Below are 12,521 nucleotides of genomic sequence, written 5' to 3' on the forward strand. Positions count from 1 at the left end.
CCAGATGGCAGGCTTTAAGGAAAACATATCAGTATCAAAATTAAAAGTTCCTTTAAGTCCGTTTGATATAAAGCTACAGCAGCAGCTGGTTAGCTTAGCTTAGCATAGCATAAAGAGTTTAAACAAAGGGAAACAGCTTGCTCTGAACAAATATAACAGAATAACAGAAAAACTAAGACTTGGTGTTCCTATTATTTAACAAATAATAAAAAGTTTAAGCTCTCTTTCACCCTGTTTGGTCATTTCTCTCCGGGTCGTAGCGTGAAAATACTTCTAGACGTTAAAAGTAACTTGCATTTGATTTAGTTACGTGTCCCAGAACTACAACAGTATTCAATATGAGTCCGATTTTGTCATTTGAAGGGAATCATATTACTCTGCTGAGTGGGTAGACTGGGCTTGAATTCTGACAAAATGAGAAACGAGAGACGCACTGGTTGTTTGAATTGCCTTTATTAAAAGATACAGGATACTAGAGTTGACACCAATATTTGCGGATGCAGCACTTGATCGTTACAGGCTGGGGCATTAGACACAGACAAATGTTTCCAGCTATCTGTGCCTTTAAAAATTATCCCTGGATATACTGTACCTGCAATATATGGCAACCATTGACATCTGGATATTGCGTCAGTATCTTATTTTTCTCAAAATCACATTAAATTTTACAATAAAGTCGTAAAAAAAGGAAGAGAGAGAATCTTGCTAAACCATGCAACACCCAACAAGCCAACATTTACAGTTAGTCTTAGATCACAACAATTTCAAATGGTATTTCAATGTTCAATATGTTCAGCAACAATGACAATATCATATCTAAAGACTTAACACAATAATGATATTTCTTATTTTTTTCACGTAGAATCTCTTCATCCCTTGATATACGTTTTATCGACTGTCGCTTTCAGCTACCTACTTGAAAATGTTTCATTAATGTTCAAAGCAGAATCTTATTCACATCTTCTGTCCCTGGTTTACGAGAGAGGTTTAGAAAGGGCTAATTTTGTTCTTTTTTTTTTTTTAACTGAGCGAAGAGCTTCAAATCCTAAAGGACATACATGCACGTCTTTCTACAATATGCACAGTTCAGTTACAGTCTTTAATTGGTCTGCTCCACAAAGACTCGAGTAGACAGGTGCTTTGAAAAAGCAAACGTCAATGTCACGACACATCATGTTGAAACTTGAAAAGAACACAAGTCAAAGATCTCGAGAGGTGATGCGTCTCCTCTTCACAGTTAATTAATGGTTTGATAGGACACTATTCAGATGATTAGAGAGTCCTTTTATGTATAATTCCAAAGTATTGTTTTATTTCTTGTAGAGTTGATGATGTGTACTATTTCTTAGTGTTTTTTCTCCGATATTTGCACGTTTGACTCAACACCTTAACTTAAAGAACTGACCAATCAATCTAAACCCTATGATCAGATAAATGATGAATCCCAACAGATTATAAACTAAACCAGACGGCTGACAGTGTAAATGTATTTTTCCACTTCTACTACTAATCTCTGTCTTGCTGCTATTTGGAGGGAAAAAAATCGTGCCTTAGGTTTTGGAACTACAGTTCCTATAATGTATTTGTCGGGAAATTGGCACAGCTTAAAAATATCCCAAACTAGTCTGCAGTGCACTCGTGTCACAGCTGTCACAAAGAGCACTTTCACATTCATAAACTGTAAAAACATGATGACTCTCAGGCAGGTTATACGAAAAGTCTTTTTATATGATTTCTAAGTGGATTTATGGACATTAGTAAAGGACGGACATTGGAGACAATGATACCGTTGGAAAGGCTTAGTCACTCTGATTCTAATAATGCGCATCATGTCTGTGTGTTCAGATTCGACTTATGACTAATGGTAGGTATATGATTTCTGATGCGGAGGGTGTGATCAGATGCTAGTTGTTACAGTACTATAACTGCTCCATGAGCCAGCCAGGGTTCTTTACAAACATAGCGCACATTTTAACAGAATTTTTGAGAAAATTGGAAAAAGCAAAGGGAGTTATTGCGCATTTACATCCACTATTGATCCATTCTACACTTCTGTTCTGATCGGCCACAAACTGTCCAGTTGGGTTCCTTTGCACCACTGCAGAAGAAGAAGGCCCAAACCTCAAAGGGTGGAAACAATGTATAAAATATAGTGTTAATATGGCATTTCTGTTTCTTTCGTGTATAATCTGAGTAACGTTAAACCTTCACATCTGATACTTTCCACTTTATGTCGTCTCTCCAGTGAAGCGGAGGCTATAGTGGAAGTTTACATCGCATTAATCCTCTACGCATGTTTTCGTTGCACTTCGTCACATTTTGCTTTCATCGATACACCAACTCTTTTGACTCAGCCGGGGGAAAAAAACGTTTTTGGGGATTTTCAATATTCCTTTCCAATTTTCAGCATTTCCACTCAGTTTGTTCTTTAATCGGCATAAAGAAACAGGTGGATGAGAAACCAGCTACAGCCGCTGCAGCGCCTCCAACTGTTGAACCCGTTGGTGAGCGAGAAAAATCAGCCAGCTAAACCTGACTAACTAACTTCCCACCGGGCTGCCCCTTTTATCTGATACAGCATCTTTGCCTTGTGTCGCTCCTCTCCGCCCTCCTTTCAGCCCTCTTTTACTGTTAAACTTTGGACTAATGCACTCTGTATTTACATATTTTATCTCTTCTCTTTGGAAAAGTCTGTTTGACAGATATCGAACATTTGTAATTATGCATCATGTATATTGTATTTCCCTTTGTGCCTCAGACTGACTTCCTTTGATCATCTCTGCAGAACCTCCACTGTTGCTTTATGAGGGCAGGGATACACGAAAGGATGAGAAGGAAGGGTGGGAGACAGACGAATGATACTAAACGAAAAGGGAGACTTACCATCCCAGAAGCCTCATCATGTGGACAACTCCACATGGATGAGTTAAATAAAAATATAACTGCGGGATCAGAATGCGGGGGGGGGGGGGGGGGGTCTCTTCTCTAAAGGTCCCTGTCTCTAAAGGTTTCAGGGCACCTGCATAAAACAGACGAAGATGAAAAAGGTAGAAGAGGAGAACAAGGAGGAAGAGGAGGAGAGCTTCCTGTCTTGGGCCGTTGCAAGGCCGCTCTCACAGGGCAACAGAGGGGAGGGAAAAGATGGAGGTGAAGAATAGGGGGCGAAAAGGTAAGAGTAGCCTCATCTCCCTCCCTCTATTGATCCCAGTCCTTCTTGACGTCGAAGTTCCACTCCCAGTCCAAGTAGCTGTTCTTGTCGTCGTCGATGAAGCGGGAATGGACCCCGTAGCGGCCACGTGACATCAGGCCTTTGGGCGTCTCATCAACCGGGCCCACAAACTCATGCTCCTCCGCCTTTGGGCCGTAACTGCCCACCATGTGTGACACCTTGTTCACTGCAAGACAGACACAAAATGGACACTCAGTAAACGGAGCCCGGATCCATCAGGGTGCTAAACATTAGATTTGGGATTTAAAGTGAAGCTCTGCCGATTTTGCGCATCAAGGTCTGTCTATAGGTTGTGGGGGTTGCATTGTGGGTAATAAAGGCAGCAGTTTTTTGAAAAGGAAGAATAATATGTGGAACAAAAACGAGGACATGTGGTTCTGCAGCACGTCCGTGTTCAATCCAACAATGTTAAAAATAAAAACTGTCCATCAAATGTATTTATTGATTTCAATTACTTAAAATGGGACACCGTGCAGCCAAAACATAAATAATTTGCATCTGTAGCTATCTCATATAAATACATAGAGAATACAAAATATTGTTTGTTAAGAATTGGTCCTGGGTGACTGTGGTTCAGAAAAACAAACTTGTCACTGATCAAGATGAATAACACATCAGCTGAAATGGAGATGTATTATCCAGAGTAGGGAAGTTTTAGTATATTAAATGTTTGACAGGATATTACATCACTTTCTTTTTTTTTTCTTTTATTGCATTCATCAGGGGTGAAAACATCACAATAAGAGCTGGCTTTTATTTTGTTATAATCTCTTTCCATGCATCTTCATTATCTGCACATCTCCAGTTTGGTTCCATTTTTAATTCAAGTCAATCTCCAATAATTTCATCCCTGTGTCTTCAATAACTATATTGCAATTTTTGTTAATTTTACTTGGTAATCTCCTGGAAATATTAAGGACAGAACCCGATAAAATAATCTATTTTAAGAAAAATATAAAAAGTGAAAAATTTTTTACAGAAAAAAACATATTACTGACTCACCCTAACGTTATTTTTGATAACATAAGTGCTGTGATCACTGTTTCCCTCACTGAGCATGTGGTTCATCATGTGATCACTTTAGAGCTGCTCTTCACTAAGTAGGAGTTGCTTGACAAATCATATTTTCTACTCTTTAAGTGCACTTTTACATACAGGTATAATTTGCTGAATAAAAAAGTAATCCTCGCACTTGGTTACAGATGTTAGATGCACATTCAGTTGCATGCAGGATACATTTGAGGTATAAATGGGGAAACTGTAGGCCATGAATGGTAACGGTTTGCACTCCTTCTTTTTGTTCGCTGATGTTCGAGCTTTACTCCTGCAGTAGCACACATGACAGATGCCTCGTCACACTTATCCTTATCTGTTTTAAAAGGCGTTCAGTCAAACTGCAAGTCTTAAATGACAACCAGCGTCGATTGATGTTCAGTTGCTTCATGTCTTTTTGTCACTTTATGAATGACATCATTAGGAAAACTTGATGGGTAGTCTTGTATATGGGCTTCAAAAGGAACATTACATCTGGTATAGAATAGCTGAGTTGAACTCACCCTTTATTCCTTTTCTGTGGATCACATGATTGTACTTCAAGCCAGCGACGATTTCTCTGTTCACCTGCAGACACACACGGTCTCATAAAATCTTGTCATGGACTTTTCAGTCAGTTACAAACAAAACCGGCATCCCAAAGTTAGCGTGAACCCCAAATGACGTTACATGTATTCAACCCCTTGCTAGAGGTTATTACTTCCCTAAGAGCACAGCTACACATGGATTCATCCAGTTTCTACACTCACTTTTTCTCAGCACACTGGCAAATATGAGTGGGGTACGCTGGTTCACCAGTCGATCACAGGGATGACTCATATTCAAAACAGGCATTAGAGAGCGTCCAGTTCATCTACATCCTGTGCTGCTGCCTGTGTTTGGGTGTTTTTTGTGGGAGGAAAATGGAGCTTGAAGAAGGAACCCACACAGGAGTAATGAAAACATGCTAACTGCGCACAGAGAGAAAACCCCAGCTAGTTGGCAAAAGCAAACAAAAAATGTGTTTGTCTGCGAATCTTCACTACATATATTTAAAGGGGTGCATAAAGTTGGGGACTCACATGAGCCAAATTTTTAACGGAAAGATTGTAATTGAAGCAGGCAGGGACATGTCAATATCAAATTTCTCATTATGCATCTTAACACCTTCCTTTATCTCCTGCCCTCTGAATTCCAACTTCTTTTTAAACCTTTTTTTTTTCAGTTTTCACCAGGCTTACAGGCTGGGTGTTACCCAGAAGCACAAGAAAACTCAGCTTCATGTGTAAAATAAGTGGAGAGCCCCTTTTGATGACTTCATTTTAATACCCTTTTCAGCTGCAGTAAACGATCTAACGAGCCAACCCACAATCAGTCCTGATTGTAACAGCTTTTTATGGGATTCAGCGCTACACGTTTCAATTTTCGGACAATGTTCTTTCTTTTGGGAACGTGTAATAAACAAACAAAGAGCTCTTCTGTTCTGGATGAGGCTGCGTTTAAGGACGCAGTGATGCAGTTTGTCCAGCAGGTGTCCTCACAGCAGAGTGCAGTCTCTCAGCTGTTTGGTCATTCTCTGCACATCTCCCTTTTCCTCCAGGGCCAAGTCCCTGGAGTTCTACCCTCTGTCTCTAGTCCACACACACACACACAGACAATCACACACACACACACACACACACACACACACACACACACACACACACACACACACTCACTACACCGACCTCTTTTCTCTCTACAGCCATGCAGTGTCTCGATTTCAACAAAAAGCTGCTCGTCAAACCTACATTTCCATTTACGCCAAATAGCTTTCCTCGCGTCTCAGGTTTTCCTAATTTTCTCATTTTGATCCCTTTTGTTCTTACTGTCCTATCGAGTACAGAAATATTTCCCTTAATCCGAATCACTTGCAAACCATTCCTGAAGCAGTGGATAATCAGGTATTTAACCTATGTGTGTGTGTGTTTTGCAGCAGCTCCACTGAATTTTAGAGACAGGACGAACAAACACTATCAGCTGTAGTTCCCAAGGACAGCTCCCTCTCCCAACACCTCTAGGCCATTTCAAAACAGCCAGTAGTAATATAGCCTGCACTCCACAGTCGATACTGTCGTTTGTTTAGTGCATTTGTCTTATTTGTGTGGCCAGCTGGTCGAATATAGATGATTGAATAATAATAATAATTCATATTCTTATAAATCTCCCACAAACATCCTCTGTGGTCTCTGGGAACAATACTTCTCTTGTGGATATCTGCTCTGCATCTCCTTTCAGAAGTATTTCTTCCTGTCCAGTCTGTAATTATTTATAGTGGACACAGAGGTAAAGAGCATGGGAAATGGCTGCTGCGTGTTTACACTGAGTGGGTTATTTGTAACAGAGCAGTGAAGGAGACGGAAGAGGACGGAGGTGTGAGAAAACAGAAGGGGTAACAAGTGCAGGCGGAGGCGGGGCACGGAGAGGGAAAAGGAGAGAAAGAAAAGGTGACGCAAGGGAGAAAAGAAAAAAGTCAGATGTTGATAGAGAGAGAGGCGTCAAAGGGAGAAGTTAATCGATAGTTACGGTCACTGACGAGAGTTTTACGTTCGAATCAGAGCTATCAATGATTTCTCATCTTGGCCATCACACCAGAAAACAGTAGAAACAGCAGTAATAAAAGTAGTTCTGTTTATGTTAAAGGTGAACTGATCAGGATTCAGGCCTGTTGTTGATGAGAAAATTAGGAATTTGTAACTTTCTCCATCAGTTGGGCGAGTTGTTGGGGCAGCACTGGAGGCAGCAGACAGGAGCAGCGGTGGTACTGACCCTGCCCTCGCTTGTTGTTGTGCCAGCTACTGTGCTGGATTTTTTTTTGCTCGTTTCTACCTTTCTTACAGTTGGATCGATGCTTAGTGCACAACCATTTGCTAATTGGCACTTTACACAAACCACAGCTGAGGGTGCATAATCACAGTATTGCACGGATTTCAGTTTTGACCTGATGATGGCGCTAAAGGAAAAGTCATCAAAGTGGTTTCTTTTCATCTTGAGGTGAATGTCTGCACGAAAGATATTTCACTGGAACCTCATGAGGATTTGGCCTTTGGGGGCTTCGAATGTCAGTTTACCAAAAGGTTTGTGCCCATCTATTCAGAAGTTTTTGATTTATTTCACAGGATGAGTAAAATAAGTGAAAACACATTTCTTTAGTACTTCTTTAGTAGTTTCTTTATTGTCAAAGAAAATACATTCCATTTACTACGGTGCAGTTAATTTTAGATATTTCAAGATATTTTTAACTTGATATCTATACTTTGACTTATCTGTACTTTTTTTTACAGCCCTCCTCTGGACCCGATAGCTGGACGGGACAGACTGACAGTGTCATCTATGGCGCCATGGCGTTAGCTTAGCTGAAATCAATGAAATTGAAATATACTGGCTCGCTCCCTAATTTTAGAAATATAGAAGATAATCAATTGTCAGAGTTGAGCAGCCAACTTGCTGACAGGTTTGCTTCACCAGCATTACTCCTTACTGGCACTATAAAATAGAAGAGCACCGAAAAGGCTCATTAAATATGATAATGGCCTTGTTTGATATTGTGGTCTGATTTTATTGTACATGGTGGCTTACTCAGCATACACACACTCTCTCTCCCTCTCCCCTTCTTTCTCTTTATCACTTACAGTAAATACCTGATCATCTGTTTGTTCATTCGATCTGTGTTGTAATACAGTAAGTCTCTCCTCTGTGGCTCTGTCCGCCCGTCTTACCTTGAAGTCTATCTTTAGTCTGTATGTCACCCCTTCCTTTAAGACGAGGGTCTTCTCCTTCAGAGCTTTAAGGTCTGCGAACAAACAACAACAACAACAAAACATTACTCATCGGTTTACACGTATGACATCGCCTGATGCAGTAGGTCAGAATGACTCACTGTAAGGTCACACTCCTGCTGTTCTACTGTGGAGTCACAGGAGTGCCATAAAAACAAATGCATCTTTACACGGAGGAAAACAAATGTGGAAACAGAGGAATGAAAAACTCAACAAAAAACTCTAAAGGACAGTTCTTAAAATGCAAAAGAATATATGTACTCACTTATATGTTCATTACTTATTTGTTCACTTATTTTTGTCTATATTCATTAAAATTTGTTTTGCCATTTTGGATTTTATTTTTCATTCTTTTCCTTTTCCGTACTGCTTTTAGAGGAATAAAAAAGTTGCATCATCAGTTGCATATATATATATGTACAATCAAGCATTTTCCCTCTCATGTTTTTAGCTAACTAAGAAGAATTTAAGTGATATCCAAGGTTGGCATTCGCGCCCCAGTGACTCTCAAACTAGAACATCTTCTATGGACAATGAAACTGTCTTTTTCTTTGCTTTGGGGTTGAATGGGTTCATACTGAAAGGGGAAGAAGCATCCCGGATCACTGTGAAAGCACATCACAATCAAAAATCGCATCCACTGCCTAATCACTTTATATCTCAATTTAAAACCCGACCATCAGGCCTGAGTGCTTCCTAATGGACGGAGAGAAACGGAGGAAGGCGGCGAGGAGGAGGAGGAGGAGGAGATGAAGGAGAGATAGAGGAATGAGGTGAATAAAAACAGACAGCAGTGATGTGTGGAAGAAGACAGATCGGGCAAAGAAAGGAAGTGGCCTACAGATCACACACACACACACACACACACACAAACAGAGAGTACATCTCCCTGTACAGGGCAAGAGGTTTGATTCCTTCCGGTGTCAGCCATATTAAAAAAATATGCATTTGTGGCACTTTAAGTGAAAGCCTCTGAGAAACAGCATGATGATAATCTCCCAACTCCGCGCATGTCGACTGACTGTTCTCACTTTGATTAAAAATCTACACGTCCCCCTGAGGTTTGGGAGCGCTACACCACCACATCAAACACTTGAAACTCCCCATTAGATAAAATCAAAAATGCATGTTATCGAGATAATGAAGCTGTTCCTTGGTGACGTTATTCACTGCTCCAATCTCTGTCTCAACCTCATTTCATTCAGTCTATCTCCCTCTATGAAGTGCTGGTACGTGACTCTCCTCTCTCGTCTCCTCCTCCTCCTTTTTTCTCCCGTCTCAGGAGACGAAGAGAGAAAAGAGAAAAGATGCCGGCCTCCCCTGGGAGCGTCTGACTGAGAAAATAGGTCAGTGTGGAGAGCTGTACCTGTTCTCCTCACAGGCACAGACACGCACACACACACACTCACACACACACAACATGCATGTCTATCTGTGCAGGGATGCACATGTGCAGGCAAACCCACATACTTAACACACAGCTGGAGCTCGCACTTGGCAAATATTGTGTAGATTGTGTATCTAATATTATCCAGAAAACCCCCAAAATATACAGAATAAATAACTGAAAAATGTCTGATTTTCCATGTTAAATTACTTTATGATCTATTTAATAATATCTGCCATAAAAATTCAATTCTTCTTATAAAAATGTTTTTGTATTGCTCCTGCATACCAATAGACATGCATTTAACGTAAAACCTGCAACTTCATGACTTAAATCATTAAATACAACTAGGAATAACAGTGTTATCTTTATATTATTATTAATCTAACCTGAAATCCAACAATAAATAATTCTGATATCAGACAAGCTTTATACAATAACAAAATCTTGTAGTTTTTTTAATTTATCTGACAATTCAAGCCACCAGACCCCGGTTGGCTCCTTAGAATAGAATTCTAATCAAAAATGCAGTTCATATAGTATGATGCATTCTTGTAGATTTAACAAGCATAACACGACGAAGCGGCAGATCACACCGTGTTGTGTTGCTAGAAATGTGTAGCCAGCAAAACCATTTTTGCGCATGACAAATACGTGCGCTCCCCTCACGCAATCTCACTCTTTACATTCTCCAAATTAATACAGGGCAGCATTCTGCCATAGTAGCCGTTAGCTGCACAGCTAACTGCACTTACGAGCTAATGGCAGCTACAATTAGCAGCAGTTAGTGGTCTGGACTGGGAGCCCAGAGTGGTATTACACAGGACAGATCAGGGCTCACTGGTTAGCATTCTACCTGAAGCAGATATCTCTGCAACACAACACAAAGACATCTTTGAAATAATGTCAAAGCCCTTCTTTTTTTGCGTTCTGTCATTTTTTTCTTTCTTTTTTTAAACCAAAGTACCTTTAAAAGATTCTCGACTCTATGGTGCACAATGCAGTTTTGCCCCAAACACACTTTTCGAAAGTTTTTCTGAAGCAGCCACGCCTGTAGTGATGAGCGTGATCGCGGCCTGAGAGTCCACAGCCATGCCAGCAGCTCTGTGTGGCTGCACTTAGACACAGTGGTGCTTTGAGCTATATGCTAATGACGGGAAGCTAACATGTGAACAGTGACGACGACAACAACATTAACCATCTTAGATTTGTTGTGTTTGTAGTTAAGTTAGCAACTAGCAACAGACCAAAGTGCAGCTGCGCCTGATGTGGATGCCATAAGACAAAGTATTGGACAAGCTGACATTTTGTTCTAATGACGGCACCCGATGAAAAGTCAGAGAATCACCAAGGTAATTCATCCCAAGGGGGAAAAGAATGTCTTTTAAATCTATGGCAATCCATCCAATAACACTATGCTGCCAGTGCGTCTTCACATGGTGCCAACACATGAATTCATCAGTAGTAGTAAAAATCTGTCATTATGAAATATCTATTACTTTAACTTTTCCTCTACTTGTAATGGGCATTTTATATCCTGATATTACTACTTAATCAAATCATTGATTAAAAAAAAAAAAAACACTCCTTCCATCAGTACTGATAACCATATCAGACACGGCAGTCAGATAAGTCTGATCTCGTGTCAGCCGGGAAGCTGCAACTTTCATTGCTGCAGTTTCAGCGAAGTAATTATATTAAATGAAATAAATCAATAAGAATCTTGGATGACATATGAGCAATAAGTTCATCGGAGACATCTTTCATTAAGTTCAGATACGAAAGAAAGATTAGAAATTGGCCTGTACTCCAAACATCCTCTTCCTCCTCTGCTTTGCGCACATGGAAGGTTTCATCCTCTGCTGTTCCCATCTCAGAGTCTAGCATCCAGGTCTTTTTGAATTAATTTCCATATTTTCTTGTCGCTTTTAAAAAGATTCATCCCATTAGTAGATGAATTTCACAAACCACATACCCTTCAAGTGGTCACATATTACTAACATTATATGTACCTACAGCACATAATAAATGCGGGGTAGAGATGTGGGATGAGTGTGACTTAATGTGAAGCAGTATGCGTGCTCAGCAAAACAACCCTGAGGAAACATGAAAGTTTAACAAAGCCAGTGCTTACATTTAGGGCAACAGAGCGCTGAGAAGTCACAGTCGAGGATAATGTCTGGCATAGTGCGGTCCGGCAGCAGGACACACTGTACAGTGTCTGACACACCATAGACCAGAGTGTGGTGTTAAAACCTATAGCATGGAAATATGGTTGTGCAGTGTGTCACCAAGTGAGAAATAGAAAAAAAATACAAATAAAATATGTCTCGGGCAAATGTTTTGTAATAAAATGGCACAATTTTTAATGTACAGTTCTAAGTGAATTAGGTCACAGTACTGTGCTCACAGTATATGTTTTTTGAACGCCGAACCTCTGGCAGTTCTGCTGCTGTATCCACTGAGACGTGGAAACACATTAAAAGTTGCATTTGTGCTATCAGCTCAGCCTGAAGAAAAGTGTTTTTTGCATTCCAACGCACCAACATTCAGGCCATTCATCTAAACAAAAGCAGCAATTGAAATGACAAAGGAACTGTAATTTCTCGAGAGCAAGAATAAAATCTAAAACTTCAAGTCACAGTCCAGCAGCAATGCTGATTAAAAGGGAGTGATGTACCGGCTGGGATGAATCTAAAAAAAGGAAGAGCAAGTGTCATGTCAGACAGAAAATGAGGTGAGGCAAGAAAAATGAGAGCGGTCTGACTGGTTCTAGCCAGATTATCTAAACTGCTTCATTTGCAGTTAAAGCAGGGGGTTCTACATCTTATTGTCACTGTAATAACCCCTCAGTGCGAAGGCAAAAGTGAGTGTGCGCAACATCAGTACAGAAGTCATTCTGTGATGGGTTTACGATGGGTGTTTTGAGCAACAAATTTACCCTTGGACCTCGTGGCTTCATGGTTGGCTGCGTTTCCTGGTCTGAACAGCGATCGACACAACCATGAAAACAACCCAGGCAATAAAATTAGTGTGAATTGTGTATTATAGTTAA

General features: G+C 40.3%; 1 protein-coding gene across 1 annotated transcript in view; it reads right to left on the reverse strand.

The window, feature by feature from the left end:
• Positions 1–434: 434 nt before the first annotated feature.
• The window catches only part of arhgdig (Rho GDP dissociation inhibitor (GDI) gamma), a 30,165-nt gene continuing 18,078 nt past the window's right edge, over positions 435–12,521 (reverse strand). The window contains exons 4-6 of the mRNA XM_030408372.1: positions 8,020–8,093; positions 4,786–4,849; positions 435–3,395 (exon numbers count right to left, since the gene is read on the reverse strand). Coding sequence (XP_030264232.1) covers positions 3,196–3,395; positions 4,786–4,849; positions 8,020–8,093 — 338 coding nt within the window. The 3' untranslated portion in view covers positions 435–3,195. The remainder of the gene's footprint in view (positions 3,396–4,785; positions 4,850–8,019; positions 8,094–12,521) is intronic.

Source organism: Sparus aurata, chromosome 23, assembly GCF_900880675.1.
Source record: "Sparus aurata chromosome 23, fSpaAur1.1, whole genome shotgun sequence".
Taxonomy (NCBI): domain Eukaryota; kingdom Metazoa; phylum Chordata; class Actinopteri; order Spariformes; family Sparidae; genus Sparus; species Sparus aurata.